Raw genomic sequence first — 13015 nt, 5'->3', positions numbered from 1 at the left:
AACTTGAAAAACATCCATGAGATAGAAAACGAGGCTTTAAGGGAGGTGGCGTGGGTAGAAGAACACAGGAGACATGCGAGGCGAAGAAACTTGAAAAACATCCATGAGATAGAAAACGAGGCTTTAAGGGAGGTGGCGTGGGTAAAAGAACACAGGAGACATGCGAGGCGAAGGGAAGGTTGATGATGGGCACCAAATCTGAATTCAACATGTATGGGAATATTTGTCTTTATTTCCTCAACATCATTACATAGTATTCACACTGCATTTTTCCTCTGTAGCTTCAGAGTCTGTCTTGGAACTCAACAATCTGCCTGCCTCTGCCTTCTGAGTGTTGGGATTAAAGGTGTGCACCACCACTTGTCCTAGACCTACTAATACTTAAAAATAGTCCCCTTCGCCAGCCTTTCTCATGGGTTGTCTGACTTGCTGAAACTTTTTAACTTGAGGATTTTGACATTATGCACAATTAACTTTTTGAAAAATCAACTATTTAGGAGGGGGCTGTCCCAGATGCCATGTGACACTACAGTTATTTTAAACAAATGAACACAGGGGCTGGAGATGGCTCAGCGGTTCAGAGCACTGACTGTGCCCACAGAGGACCAAGAGCTCAGTTCCCGGCCACCCACAACTCCCATTCCAGGGGATCTGATGCCCTCGTCTAGCTTAGTGGGCACTTCTCCCATACAGTGTGGTTACACACACAGGCAAAATAGACATAATATGAACCTCAATCATTTAAAAAAGTTTGGTGCAGTATCTTCAGATCAGGAATTTTGATGGAACATAAAGTTATAAACCCAACTTCTTTGTCCTTAATTTGTCAGATAATTCGTCTTGTCCACCGGAGCACAGTAGTTTCATGTTCAGATGTTTCTAAGCTCAGTTCTGTAAAGTTATTGATTCCCAAGAGGAATCCCTCTACCACAGCTCAGGAAGAGGAGACTGTTCTACCTTTGTAATTTACTTTCTGCCTGACTTCATGAATTCAAATAACTTTCTCCAGCTAACAAATGGTAAATCTTCTGGAGGTGGATTTCAAAGTGACCTCAGGCCACTTGCTTTTCACACGCTTCTAAATTTTTGAACTTAATTTCACAAAACTGAAGACTTCACTTGCCAATTTGACTTTGAGAAAATGGAAACCCAAGGTCTCTTAAGAGTCCCTGGAGAAGGCCGGGCGGTGGTGGCGCACGCCTTTAATCCCAGCACTTGGGAGGCAGAGGCAGGTGGATCTCTGTGAGTTCGAGACCAGCCTGGTCTACAAGAGGACGGGCTTCAAAACCACAGTGAAACCCTGTCTCGAAAAAAACAAAACAAAACAAAACAAAAAACCAAACAAACAAAAAAAAAGAGAGGGAGCATCATTTTTCCTATAGTTATTAAAAAGCCCACCAAAACTAATCCCTTCTATACTGCTGAGTGCAAAGTCCACTCGACTCCCCCAACCCCAACTTCAGATACCATGCTTCTCTGTTCTTTGCTTTTTTAAAGATTTGGTTTTTTTTATGTTTGAGTTTTGTCTACATGTAGGTCTGCACACCAGAAGATGGCATCAGAGATAGCTGTGAGTCACCACCTGAGGGCAGGGAGTTGAACTCAACCTCCGCAAGAGCAGCCAGTGCTCTTAACCTCTGAGTCACCTCTCCAGGCCCCCACTTCTCGGGCTTTCTTTACTCACCTTTGAGCTTCAGTGCTGACATGCTTCAGTCTGGTCCCTGAGGTTTTTTTCCTTCCCCATTTCCTTTGCCATTCTCAGATATTTTTTCAGCTTTATGATTTGAACTTCCATTCATACAAAACTTCCAGGTCATCATCTTCAGCAGGTATCTGCCTGTTATTCAAAATGCGTTCTCTACTTCTCATGAACACCTCCAGCTAACTGCAGTTATGTCCTTCCAGCTGTTGACATGCCCAAGGTCTCACAAGCCATCTGTGATTTTTTTCCCTCCTCCACAATATACATTCAGTATATTGTCAAGCCCTCATCACTCTAAGACACACCCAAGCAGCCAATTGCTTTCCAATTTTCCCACTACTACCCTGGTTCAAACCCTCCCCTGACCACAACAGCATCCCCCTCTCAAACCCATTTTGACCTTAGTGCCATAGGGTATTTTCAATAATAAGGTACATCAGTTTCCATCCCAAAGTCCTACAGAGCCCTTCCCATTCGGCTTTCACTAATCTCTTAGACCTTCTCTCTCTCCTTGCTCTAGACACTAAGGAGCTACTCAAATGCATAGCCTTTCAGGCCATCTAGCATGGCCTTGCCTGAGATAATCTCCCCAAGATCAACAGCCTCACTCCTTCACACTTGCTCAAATGACATCCTCTCAGGCCTACTTTGATCTCCCCTCAGCTCAAGTAACAAAATAGTGCCCTGACATCCCGAGCTTTTCTTATACTAGCGCCTTCCACCACGTAACACTATTTTACACAACTCTCTGTCAACAGATGAAACCTCATGGGACTAGGAACAGTGTCTGCAATGTAAGACTGGGGTAACAGTTAAATCCGCAATATGAAAACATACTTCATACATAAAACTTCCTGATGTTCGAAACCATGCCATTAGCTACAACTTACAGCACACTGTACGCTGGCTCTGAAAACCTGCAGACACAGCGGAAGGGTAACCTAACTACTACGACTGCAATGGCCTACCGGTCCCACGAAGATTGCTGCAAGTGTGTGCCAAGTATTTCAGCACCTCCACATTCATCACTATTTCACTCAGAAAAGTCCAGAAATAACATCTGAACGCACACCAAGAGGACAGTTGTAGCTACATCAGTGTGCACCCACCAGCTGACAAGTCTGGCTGTACACAGCACTGCCTAGAAACAATGCAGAAATTCTCCTCGCTAATTATGTACTCAGAAGTATTAACAGCAAATTACTGATAAAACTCATTTAGATTTATTTTTTGTTTAGAGAAAGGGCCTCTTTTTCAAAAAAAAAATGTAGTCCTTGAACTCACAGAAATCCTCATGCCTCTGTCTCCTGAGTGCATCGATGCACTTCTTACCAATACTGACGGGGAATACTTGAAATGGTCACAGTAAGATACCTGTAACACTTCTAGAGATGAACTCATGAGGTTGGGACAAAAATCTCAAAGTGACAACTAGAACAATCTTCACATCACTACCAGTGGATCAAGTTTTACTCAGCTTCAGACGGTCACCTGTGAACTGTAGTAAATAAAGGGACATTTCGGGAAGTCAGACAAAGGAGCTCAAATGACAGTCACACTGCGAGCAGCTCCTGCTGTCAGCTGCACAATAAAGAAGACCCACCCGAAGACCTGTATGGTTCCATTGCCATTCTAACCACAACCCGAAATAAAAACATGATTCTTTAAAGGTCAGACTTTAAATGTTCAGAAACGAAATGACCTATTTACTTGCTTATCAATATGCCTATCATATAAACTGAGAAAAAAATCATTTGAATAAAAAAACTGAATAAAGCTGCTGACTGTAGTTTCACTAAAAATGTCAAGATTTCATCTTCTGGAACAATTTCTTTAGGAAGCAAATTAGAACCTGAATTGATGATCGGGCAGATTGAAATGAACATCTCCACAAAACAAATCTCACACTCTGGGCTCTTTTTTTTTTTTCCCCCAATTTTAATAAATTTATTTCTTTTACAATCTGGTCAGTTTTCCCTCTCTCTTCACCTCCCAGGCCACTCTGTTTCTGTTCAGGAAAGGGCAGGTTGATACTCCCTTGAGTATCAATAAAACATGGCATATCAGGTTGTATTAAGACTAAGCACCTCCCCATGTATTAAGGCTGAGCAAGGTGACCCAGTATGAGTAGAGTCCCAAAAGCCTGTAAGAGAGTCAGAGACAGCCCCTGTTCCCACTTTAGGAGAATCACAATAGGACCAAGCTATACAATTATAACATATGTACAGTGCCTAGCTAGCTCAGTCCGACACAGGCTCCTTGGTTGTTGGTTCAGTCTCTGTGAGCCCAGGATAGTTGATTCTGTAGGTTTCCTTGGTGTCCTTGACCCCTCTTGACTCCTATACTCCTTTCTCCCCAACTCTGCACTCTAAAATTCCTTCTGCCAGGTGTTTCAGAGAACACTGTATCTCAGTTCCAATGCATAGTTTATCCTCGCCAACACAATTGTGTTACGTCAATTTTTTTTTTTCAAGACAGGCTTTCTCTGTAGCTTTGCAGCCTGTCCTGGAACTAGCTCTTGTAGACTAGGCTGGCCTCAAACTCACAGAGATCCACCTCTTTCTGCCTCCCTGAGTGCTGGGATTAAAAATGTGCACCACCATTGCCTGGCTTCCGTCAAATATTTTTAACAAAAGCCAAGAAACCCAAGCTTCACTTTGTAAGTTTCTGGGCTGTAATGACTCACCTCAGGCCCCTTCTTGTTCTAAAATGTTCTATACTTGGGTTAAAAAGAGCACTTTACAGTTACGTATGCGCAGACTCTAGATGTATCAATATATTTACATTTTAATTGGTAATATGTAATTACGTTAGTTGATTACAGCCTAAAGAGGAAAGGACAGGACACTTTTACACTGTCTTTCCTATGATTAGCTCTTTATGTCACAGGGTCACCTCTATTCGTTTCCTTTGGCAAAGCAGTTATTGCATCTATCCTCTGCAGCTTGAGCTGAAAAGCATTAGTAGTAGTTAAATGTAGGCAAAAGTTTCTGTAGTACATGATCAAAAAAAAAAAAAAAAGGCTGCTTAGATAACAATAGCTCACTAATGTGTAAGATAGAGAAAACAAAACCAAAAACAATAAAAATCATACAACACTTTAATCCCACCCCCCAAAAAACCCCACCAAATCTATTAGGACACAAAATGGAGGAAGACAAAGAAAGAATTTCTTTTCATTAAAAATCAGAGTGCAACGTCTATAGTTAAACAACTTTATTAACATAGTCAAGCAGTGATTAACATTCACGTCTATCATGTCACATCATACAAATGTAAATACAAAATTACTACAGTACAATATATATTCTCTGCATGATCCAAAATATTTGGTGGCCCCAAAAAACTCTCTTTAAAATTCAGCAGCTTATCAAAAATTAAAACCGTATTCTATTTAAAATGAAGATCTGTTAGCACAGAGTTAGACTTCAAGAAATATCAATTGAGTACAGTTTGAGAAGTTGCAGGAGGATATGTTTGAAGGACACATTCTAACATAGTGTGGCAGGTACAGGAAACATCAGATTTAAAGCTTTTAAGCATAACTCATACAACCTAAGTTGTCAGCAGAAAGATCCAGTTATTCATAACTAAGCAAGTACTACTAAGTTATTGCACCCAACATTAGCATGAAGATTAAGTGTAAAACTTTCATAATATGAAGTGATTTACCACATTTAAGCATCTCTTAAGATGATAATCTATTGAGTAAAATTAATTACACAGTATTATCTAATATTATCTCCATAAAAAAAAACCAATGAAGTTCAGTTTGGTTATATATCCACATAGGAAAGCAGGGACAAAAAGGTAAGAGGAAAATATAGTGGAACCTGGTGGACATCAGGAGGGACAACACTGCCTTACAGGCTAACCACGTTACAGCAGGCATTGAGCAAGATGACTATACCTGTGAAACAGATAATCCTGCATAATACCAAGCCACAGTAAGAGTGACTTATGGTAAACAAAAACTCCTACTAAAAGACAAACTACTGGCTTTGTAATTAGTGATCTACTGTTGGCAAATAGATTTGGCTTAATTTTTAATGTACAAAGTGGGGAAAAGAAAACCGGTTTTAACTTCCCTCTAAGTCATGCATACATTCAGCTGCTATGCATCTTTTTATTTCAACACAATATACTCTGGGATACAAACCACAAAAGCAGTTGCTGTAATTAAGCGTATACCTTACAATTGTATAAGTATAATAATTAGGCATTGAGAATTATCTACATATATGTAATACCAACAGGGAGAAGATCTATATCAAGCCTGAAGCTAGATTCTACTTACCCAGAAAGCATACAGGTAAGAGAAACTAACTTTCATGTGAAACTTAACTTGAAAGAGGCCTTAGAAGCATTGCCATATTTAATACACTACAAAGTGCACTCACTAGTTGATATACAATGCTACTGTATGGTATTGATACTAGATAATATTGTTACCAACACAGGCCGCTACTGCTCTTTTTCCTTCTCAATTATCCCAGGCTGTTAACCACAAGACCCTATTTTCCTTTTAGATTCCAATGCTCATTCACTTTATTAAACAGTACTAGCAGCAACAATTAGTGTCTCCCTGCCTTGTAATATTTGCAAAAGGAACTCCGTAAGCAAATCTGTGTGCACCTGTAGTATTAGCAAAGGAAGGAATTAGGGTTTTAGGTGTGCACGACACTCTTCTCTTGGGAAGAATGCTTTTGCTCTGGCATCTGTTAATACATTCAATATGAATATAATTAACTATATGAAGCAAAAAATTTTCTTCACTGCAAAGGTGTTAAATTGAGACAAGAGTTTAATACATAATTTAATTCCGGCACCTCAACTATGCAGAAAATTTTATGTAAGGGAGAAAAGGTTCCACTTTTGTATTTCGAGGGTCTGGAAAAGAGGAGAACCAAACTTGACTCAATTTCAGATATCTGCATACTAAATGTGGAGAGCTTTCTTTATTGCTCCAGTCTGATAGAACAATTGGGGGATGGAGGGAGGGAACACCAGACTAACTGGGAAGATTATCAATAAAATACATAAAAAACAACAACAACAAAAACAACTCACAAACCTCCCAAGACTATTAAGTACGACGATCTTTCTTTATAAACATGTCACCAAAGCAAAATGATACAAGGATATTCACCTGAGATAAAACTTGTATCTGAATATTCATAACTGAGTAGACAAAGCAGTAAGAGGAAAGTCAGTTGAAATTATTTTAAAATATACATCTGACTATTTTACAATATATGCAATTTAAGCAATTCAGATCAATGAAAAAGTCTTAACCAAAAAAATCACAGTGTTTATCAATGTTAATTACAAAATGTATGCTACTTGTTTTGTTTTAAGATGTAATGGCTTGGTTAAGTGTTTTAAGATCTGAAATCTAAGTTGCATAACAAAATCAAGTAGCAATAATGTAAGCATCAGAACTGGCTCTAAGGATATTTACAAGTTGATTATTTTTGGAAATAACCAACAAACAATACAAAAGTGATTTTTCTTACACAGTATGAAGTCATAAAGAGATTAGACAATACAAAAAGCAAAATTACTTCCTGAAGAAATGAACACCTGTGGCACTAAGTTCACTGCTAACTAGTGGGCTGTAACATGGAACCGCCGAGTATGCTCTTAAACGCTACTAGATACACTTTCTGTTTCCAACTTAGGTTGATCAGCAGCTTTTTGTTCTGTTAGAATCCTTCAAAGAGAGAAGCTCAAACAGGAAAAGAAGGCATATATAAAACAGTAAACACTGACCTCCTGAGGTTCCTACAACATAAAAATATTCAAGTAGAAAATCTACATCACTCAGCAGCGGCTATCTCTGTAGCTGAGCACACTAACAGCATTTTAGTGTGAAAGGAGCAGGCGGAGGAAGCCGCGCTTTAAGCATGCCAAGAGGCAGAAACACTGGAATGTAACCATGACAAACGCACGATCTCACAGACATTCAGTCAACATTCAAAGCTATCAAGACTGCACCACAAGAATTAAGTTGCTTCATATATATTTATATATCCCATGATGTGTTACGTTCATCAAAACAATATATGCTAACTCAGCATTTACCTCAAAAAAAAAAAACAAAACAAAAACAAACAAACAAACAAAAAACTTACATGGCTTCTGCAAATTCCTGTGCTATACTATGTTGTCTGAAATATAATTAGGAAGAAACAACAGCCTCAACAAGAAAACTACATTAGAAAATACCCCTAATCTTAGGTTGTCAGTCATATTTACTTAATTTTCTATTATAAAGTTATTAAACTTAGAAACAAATCTGTTTACTACAAAACTAAATATTGTTTGTTTTTGTGCTGCGTAACTGCCAAATTGGAAACATATTCTTAATCAGACAGGTGACAATATTGCTTTTACTTAATACAGAATTGCTAATCACAGGTCCATATAACTTTATTGAAAGTTTTTATATTTGTTTTATTATGTTAAAAGACGAATCTGGCTGTTTATTTGCTACTTATGCAAGACTATTACCTCCTATGTTAAGTTCTGGAAAGCATCTGAAGCACTGCATGGCATATACAACCCAAAGATAAAACAGTTATTCTGCTCCGGCTTTAAAGCCAACCCAAGAAGCAAATTTTTGACCTCTCTGTAGGGTAACTGTATTACAAAGGAAATGCCATACACCCTTGAGTCTAGCTTGAAATTAACAAAGATTGGGCATTGTAGATGATTTTATTTCAGGCCCTATAGACTGAAATTTGCAAAGCCAAAATAGAAGGAAAGAAGGTAAAAGAACATGTTAAAACAAACACATACACAACAACTAAAACCTTTATGCATGCTACCATGCATGTGAAATGTTTTGAAACTGCATTTATAAAGTCACACGCACACAGCTCACACTTCAGTGCAATGGCCTTATCAGTCAACACTTTTAGAGAACAGAACCATGCAAAGAGGAGCAACTGCTTATAAAAACTGTTATTCGGTATTTATCCTGCAATGCAAAGGTGACAAATTAAAATATAAAAAGGCTGTTATGGCTTAACAATTTGTTGCAGATTATATATGCAGCATTGAAAAATGGAAAGGCGTGGCTTTATCTCTGACCAGCAGAGCTAACAAAAACAAAAACAAAAACCCCCAAAACTCTCCATTTTCCTTCATCATCATGGGATACACACTGCTCAGGCAATCCAAATTAATAAAGACTCGCACTTTCATATGGACATAAGATCAAGTGTACCAGTTAGGGTCTTCACATTCACAGTATGTAAGAAAATACACATGGAAGGAAAAGTAAAGGGTTAACTTAACAAGGATTTATTCACAGGAATACATGTAAGTAGAGGGGGGAAAATAACAGAAAAGCCAAACAAATGAAATGAAGAGGATCCAAACCAACTCTCACTCTGTAGCTTTGAACTTGCACCCTGTGTGCATATACTTAGGGCACAAAGGGCCACCAACATGCGCCAATACAGTGTAGGAACCCTGCATTACATCCATTAACTTAAACGTATCTTTAAGATCATGCTTTGAACAAAAAAATAAAATAAAATAAAAAAAGGAAAGCTTAGAGGCAATATGTTGAGTGGGAATAAACATTGAAATATAGCAATCCTGTTTCAACTTCTACAATTGTCTTTATGTGCCAACTAATATTTATGCAGCCTTTTACAGATCTTTTACCATGTAATTTGAAATTTGATAAAATCACTAGTAGTATATAACCATGCAGAAAGCACACCACACTGACAGCACAGAGGCAGAGATTTTGCACAGGTATATCAGCTTTCCACATTGTGCAGGTTACACACAATACAATATCAATCTTATTCCTAACAGATCCTAAAAAGATATTTCAAGGCCTAGCTGTAAACTACAGTACTTTATATATCTATATTCTTAATAAAAATAAAATCCACAAATCTTAAAGTAATTTTAATGCAGGGCTATCGAACTGGTAAACTGCAACCCAAACTGGCGCAACATAGGTAAATGGATACCAACTGCACTCTACGTGATGCAAGCATGCTACGGTCCCACTAATTTACATCACTTTCAATCACTATGAGCCAGAGCGCATGCCTGAACCTTAAACTGCACCTTAAGATAACGTGTTGGCCTAGAAATTAAATCTAAGAAGTACAACCATGAAATTATATCCACTAACGTTTTAATGTAAAATTAGATGTCACCTTTAGTCTGATACCCCGATCCCATTTATTCCTCCCTCCCTGCCCAGCCCGCAAAGGTAAAAGGAGTGACTCGTTGGCATCTCACAGGGTGCTTCATTGTTCAAATTTGTTTTGTTTTATTTCCAACTTTTTGGGGGTACCTTAAATTGTAACTTCCAAGAACCTGCTTCTACTAGGGTAGGCAAGCTGATTTTAACTGTTAGTTTTGTGTAGTTCTTCATCAGCATGCAAAACAAGGCCCCGTAACGTGGGAAAATTTATATAAAAACCTTTAATGAAAAAAAGCTTCCTTACTGTTGTAGCTTCCCACTCTTAGGTTTCCTTTGTTGTGGACCACGGGATTTTCCTCCTTCTTATCCCTACGCATTGTTTATGTGGTTCTTGTTTTGGTACAATTCCCCATAATATTCCAGAAAGTACTGTTCTGTGAGTAGACTGAATAGTTTTTGCTTCTTCACATCCAGTGCAGAGTTGTAATTGGAGACAGATTTCCACCCACAAAGGCTCCAGATGTTAAAACATTTTCCAACATCGACTTAATACAGTGACGGCAACACCTCCCTCCCGCCCCTCCCAGTAGGGTTGGGATTGTACTGTATTCCCTACTGGTTTACCCTTCCCCCCTGTAAAGGGTAACATTTTCCCTGGGTGCAGAGGCTCCCTTATAGTCTCCAAGACTGATGGACCTGCAAAAAACAAAACCAATTTTATCTTTAATACCTGCCTCTCTTTCAGTGCCAATGAAGCACAAAAACAGTCAAAGAACACTTCTACCTTTACCTATAAAATTAGGAAATTCGACAAATTGCCAAAGATCATGCATGCCATGTTCTTGTTACACTGAACACGTTAGTTACCTGCATTAAATATGAAAGTGAACACACACTGGGGACATACTGTATACAGTGCTTCATATGATAAATTCTGCTTTGCATGTTATTTATCCTTACTTCTTTTAGCAGAATGGGTGTCATGCAAACTGAACATTTCCTGCATAATGTCACTTTACTTTCTTAAAATGAAATCACAATATCTGATGTTTAAGAAAATAAATTCTAATTTTACCCTACTGGGATCAGAACATTCAATAATATTCAAAAATAGAATTTAATATCACCATCATCTTTTAAAAAAAAAAAGATTTATTTCTTTTAACATGTACAGTGGTGATACTCGCCTATAATCCTAGCACTCAGGAGGCAGAGGCAAGAGGATCTCTGTGAATTCAAGGCCAGCCTGATCTATAGTGAGTTCCAGGACAGACTCCAAAGCTAGAGATACCCTGCCTCAAAAAGCCTAACAAAGCAAAACAAAAATCCTGGGGGAAAAAAAATTATTGTGTATATGAGTTGCTCTATCTGCATGTACAGCTTTATGCCAGAATTGGATATCAGATCCCATTACAGACGGCTATGAGCCTCCATGTGGAGGCTGGGAATTGAACTCAGAACCTCTAAGCAGCTGGTGCTCTTAACCACTGAGCCATCTCTCCAGTCTAACACACCCATCTTCGTGATGTTTGTAATTCGCCATCCTTTCAACCCTATTGGTTATTTCCTATGCTCTCAGGCAATTTCATTTTTGCTGATGTAAACTTTTTAAAATTGTTACATAAGAAATTAAGTAAGATTACTAGAATACATAAACCAATGTCTGATACATGGTCCTTTTACAAAAATACTACAAACCACTCAGGCCACACTCTGGTCACTTGTAACTGTTCATAAGAATTCAGAGGTTAATGGACCCATCAGTGAAGTATGATCAACTGCTTTCTCCTGCTTCTGCATGCAAGCATAAAGAAGCAAGAATAGAAAGTACTGACCAATTTAAAGAATGACAAACTACTTAAATCTCACTAGCTCGATGTGGAATCTTTAAAGCTAAGTAATTCCCCTTTATTGCATTCTCATGACCTAAGAAAAATAAAACACTTCAAAATGCTGAAGCTGAGGACTCATAACTACAGCGAACAATTCACAGAGTGCCTAGTCAGCCTGAGGCGATATAAACTCATTTCTACTCTCTTCTAGGTTAGGTAACTTGGATAATGAAATCTTTCATGCTCAGATTAAATGAGCGGCTAGCAAAAAAAAAAATAAAACGAAACAACCCCCAAACCCTTGTGATGTAAAGGGTACTTCAATCTGGTATAATACACACTTTACACATTTAGTGTGTCCTATGCTGGCTTCCAGTCAGATAGGTAAGTCTCATGTTCAAAACCTGGAGAATTTTTACTAGCTCACTATACTATCCAAAGAGTAAGTCAAGCTTGTAGGTAAGGCAAGCACACCAAGTTCTCGTACTATATACCACACTGTTACTCCTCAGCATAACTAGATGAAGGAACTGGAGCCTAGCGAGCACAGCTGTTCATCTCAAACTGAGAACAGAGACTACCAAGAGGCCCAAGTACTTGGCCCTCTACTTCCTCAAACCAAGAGACCAATTCGTGAACAACTTTGAAAGAATTCTGGGTAGCTGCTAAGTGATTAACAAACGAGTGTTAAATGTCATCTACTTCCAGAATTTTCTAAATTTGTTTCCTTAAAGGTTACAACACACAAAGCTTCTTGTCCTTGCTTACATCCACGATTATAAAGTAAGGCTTCAAAACTGAACCCACTGAGAATGCTGCCCATGTAGGGAGAAAGAAAACAAGAAAGGGATGAAATAATGTATAGAATCAAACCAGTGCATCAACCAGGATTTCTGCTTATCTAAGACTCCTGGAGGATGGGGGAGATGGAGGGACGACAACATTATTTGACTGGCGTATTCATTAAATACTTTCACTTGAAAAATTTCCAAAGTTTGTAACTTACCCCTAATTCTGGGACGCAGCTTAAGTGTATTAGATTAAACACCATAGAAAGCTGCAAGACGCTCTTTTAAGGGAAGAGGAAACTGGTCAGAGAATCGCCTCCAATTTTCATCCCCGACTTGGTTTTTAAATCCATGAAGGATCTGCAAGGAGTGAAAAACTATTACCTTATGAACAAAGACAAAAACTCAGATCTGTTTCTCTTCAGAAATCAAGCATTATTGATTTTAATTACGATTTCCATTTCAAAGTAGTAAATCTCAAACTTTGTAAGTTAAGTTCTAGGCCCCACGCATGACC

At 38.4% G+C, this 13015-nt stretch overlaps 1 protein-coding gene across 4 annotated transcripts in view; it reads right to left on the bottom strand.

Moving 5' to 3' along the window:
- Positions 1-4903: 4903 nt before the first annotated feature.
- Tnpo1 (transportin 1) overlaps positions 4904-13015 on the bottom strand; it is an 82424-nt gene continuing 74312 nt past the window's right edge. For all 4 annotated transcript variants that reach the window (XM_057789443.1, XM_057789444.1, XM_057789446.1 and 1 more), the window contains exons 24-25: positions 12717-12858; positions 4904-10574 (exon numbers count right to left, since the gene is read on the bottom strand). In XM_057789443.1, coding sequence (XP_057645426.1) covers positions 12751-12858 — 108 coding nt within the window. In that variant the 3' untranslated portion in view covers positions 4904-10574; positions 12717-12750. The remainder of the gene's footprint in view (positions 10575-12716; positions 12859-13015) is intronic.

The sequence above is a fragment of the Chionomys nivalis genome, chromosome 15 (assembly GCF_950005125.1).
Source record: "Chionomys nivalis chromosome 15, mChiNiv1.1, whole genome shotgun sequence".
Classification (NCBI taxonomy): domain Eukaryota; kingdom Metazoa; phylum Chordata; class Mammalia; order Rodentia; family Cricetidae; genus Chionomys; species Chionomys nivalis.
This window is presented reverse-complemented; position numbering and strand designations above follow the sequence as displayed.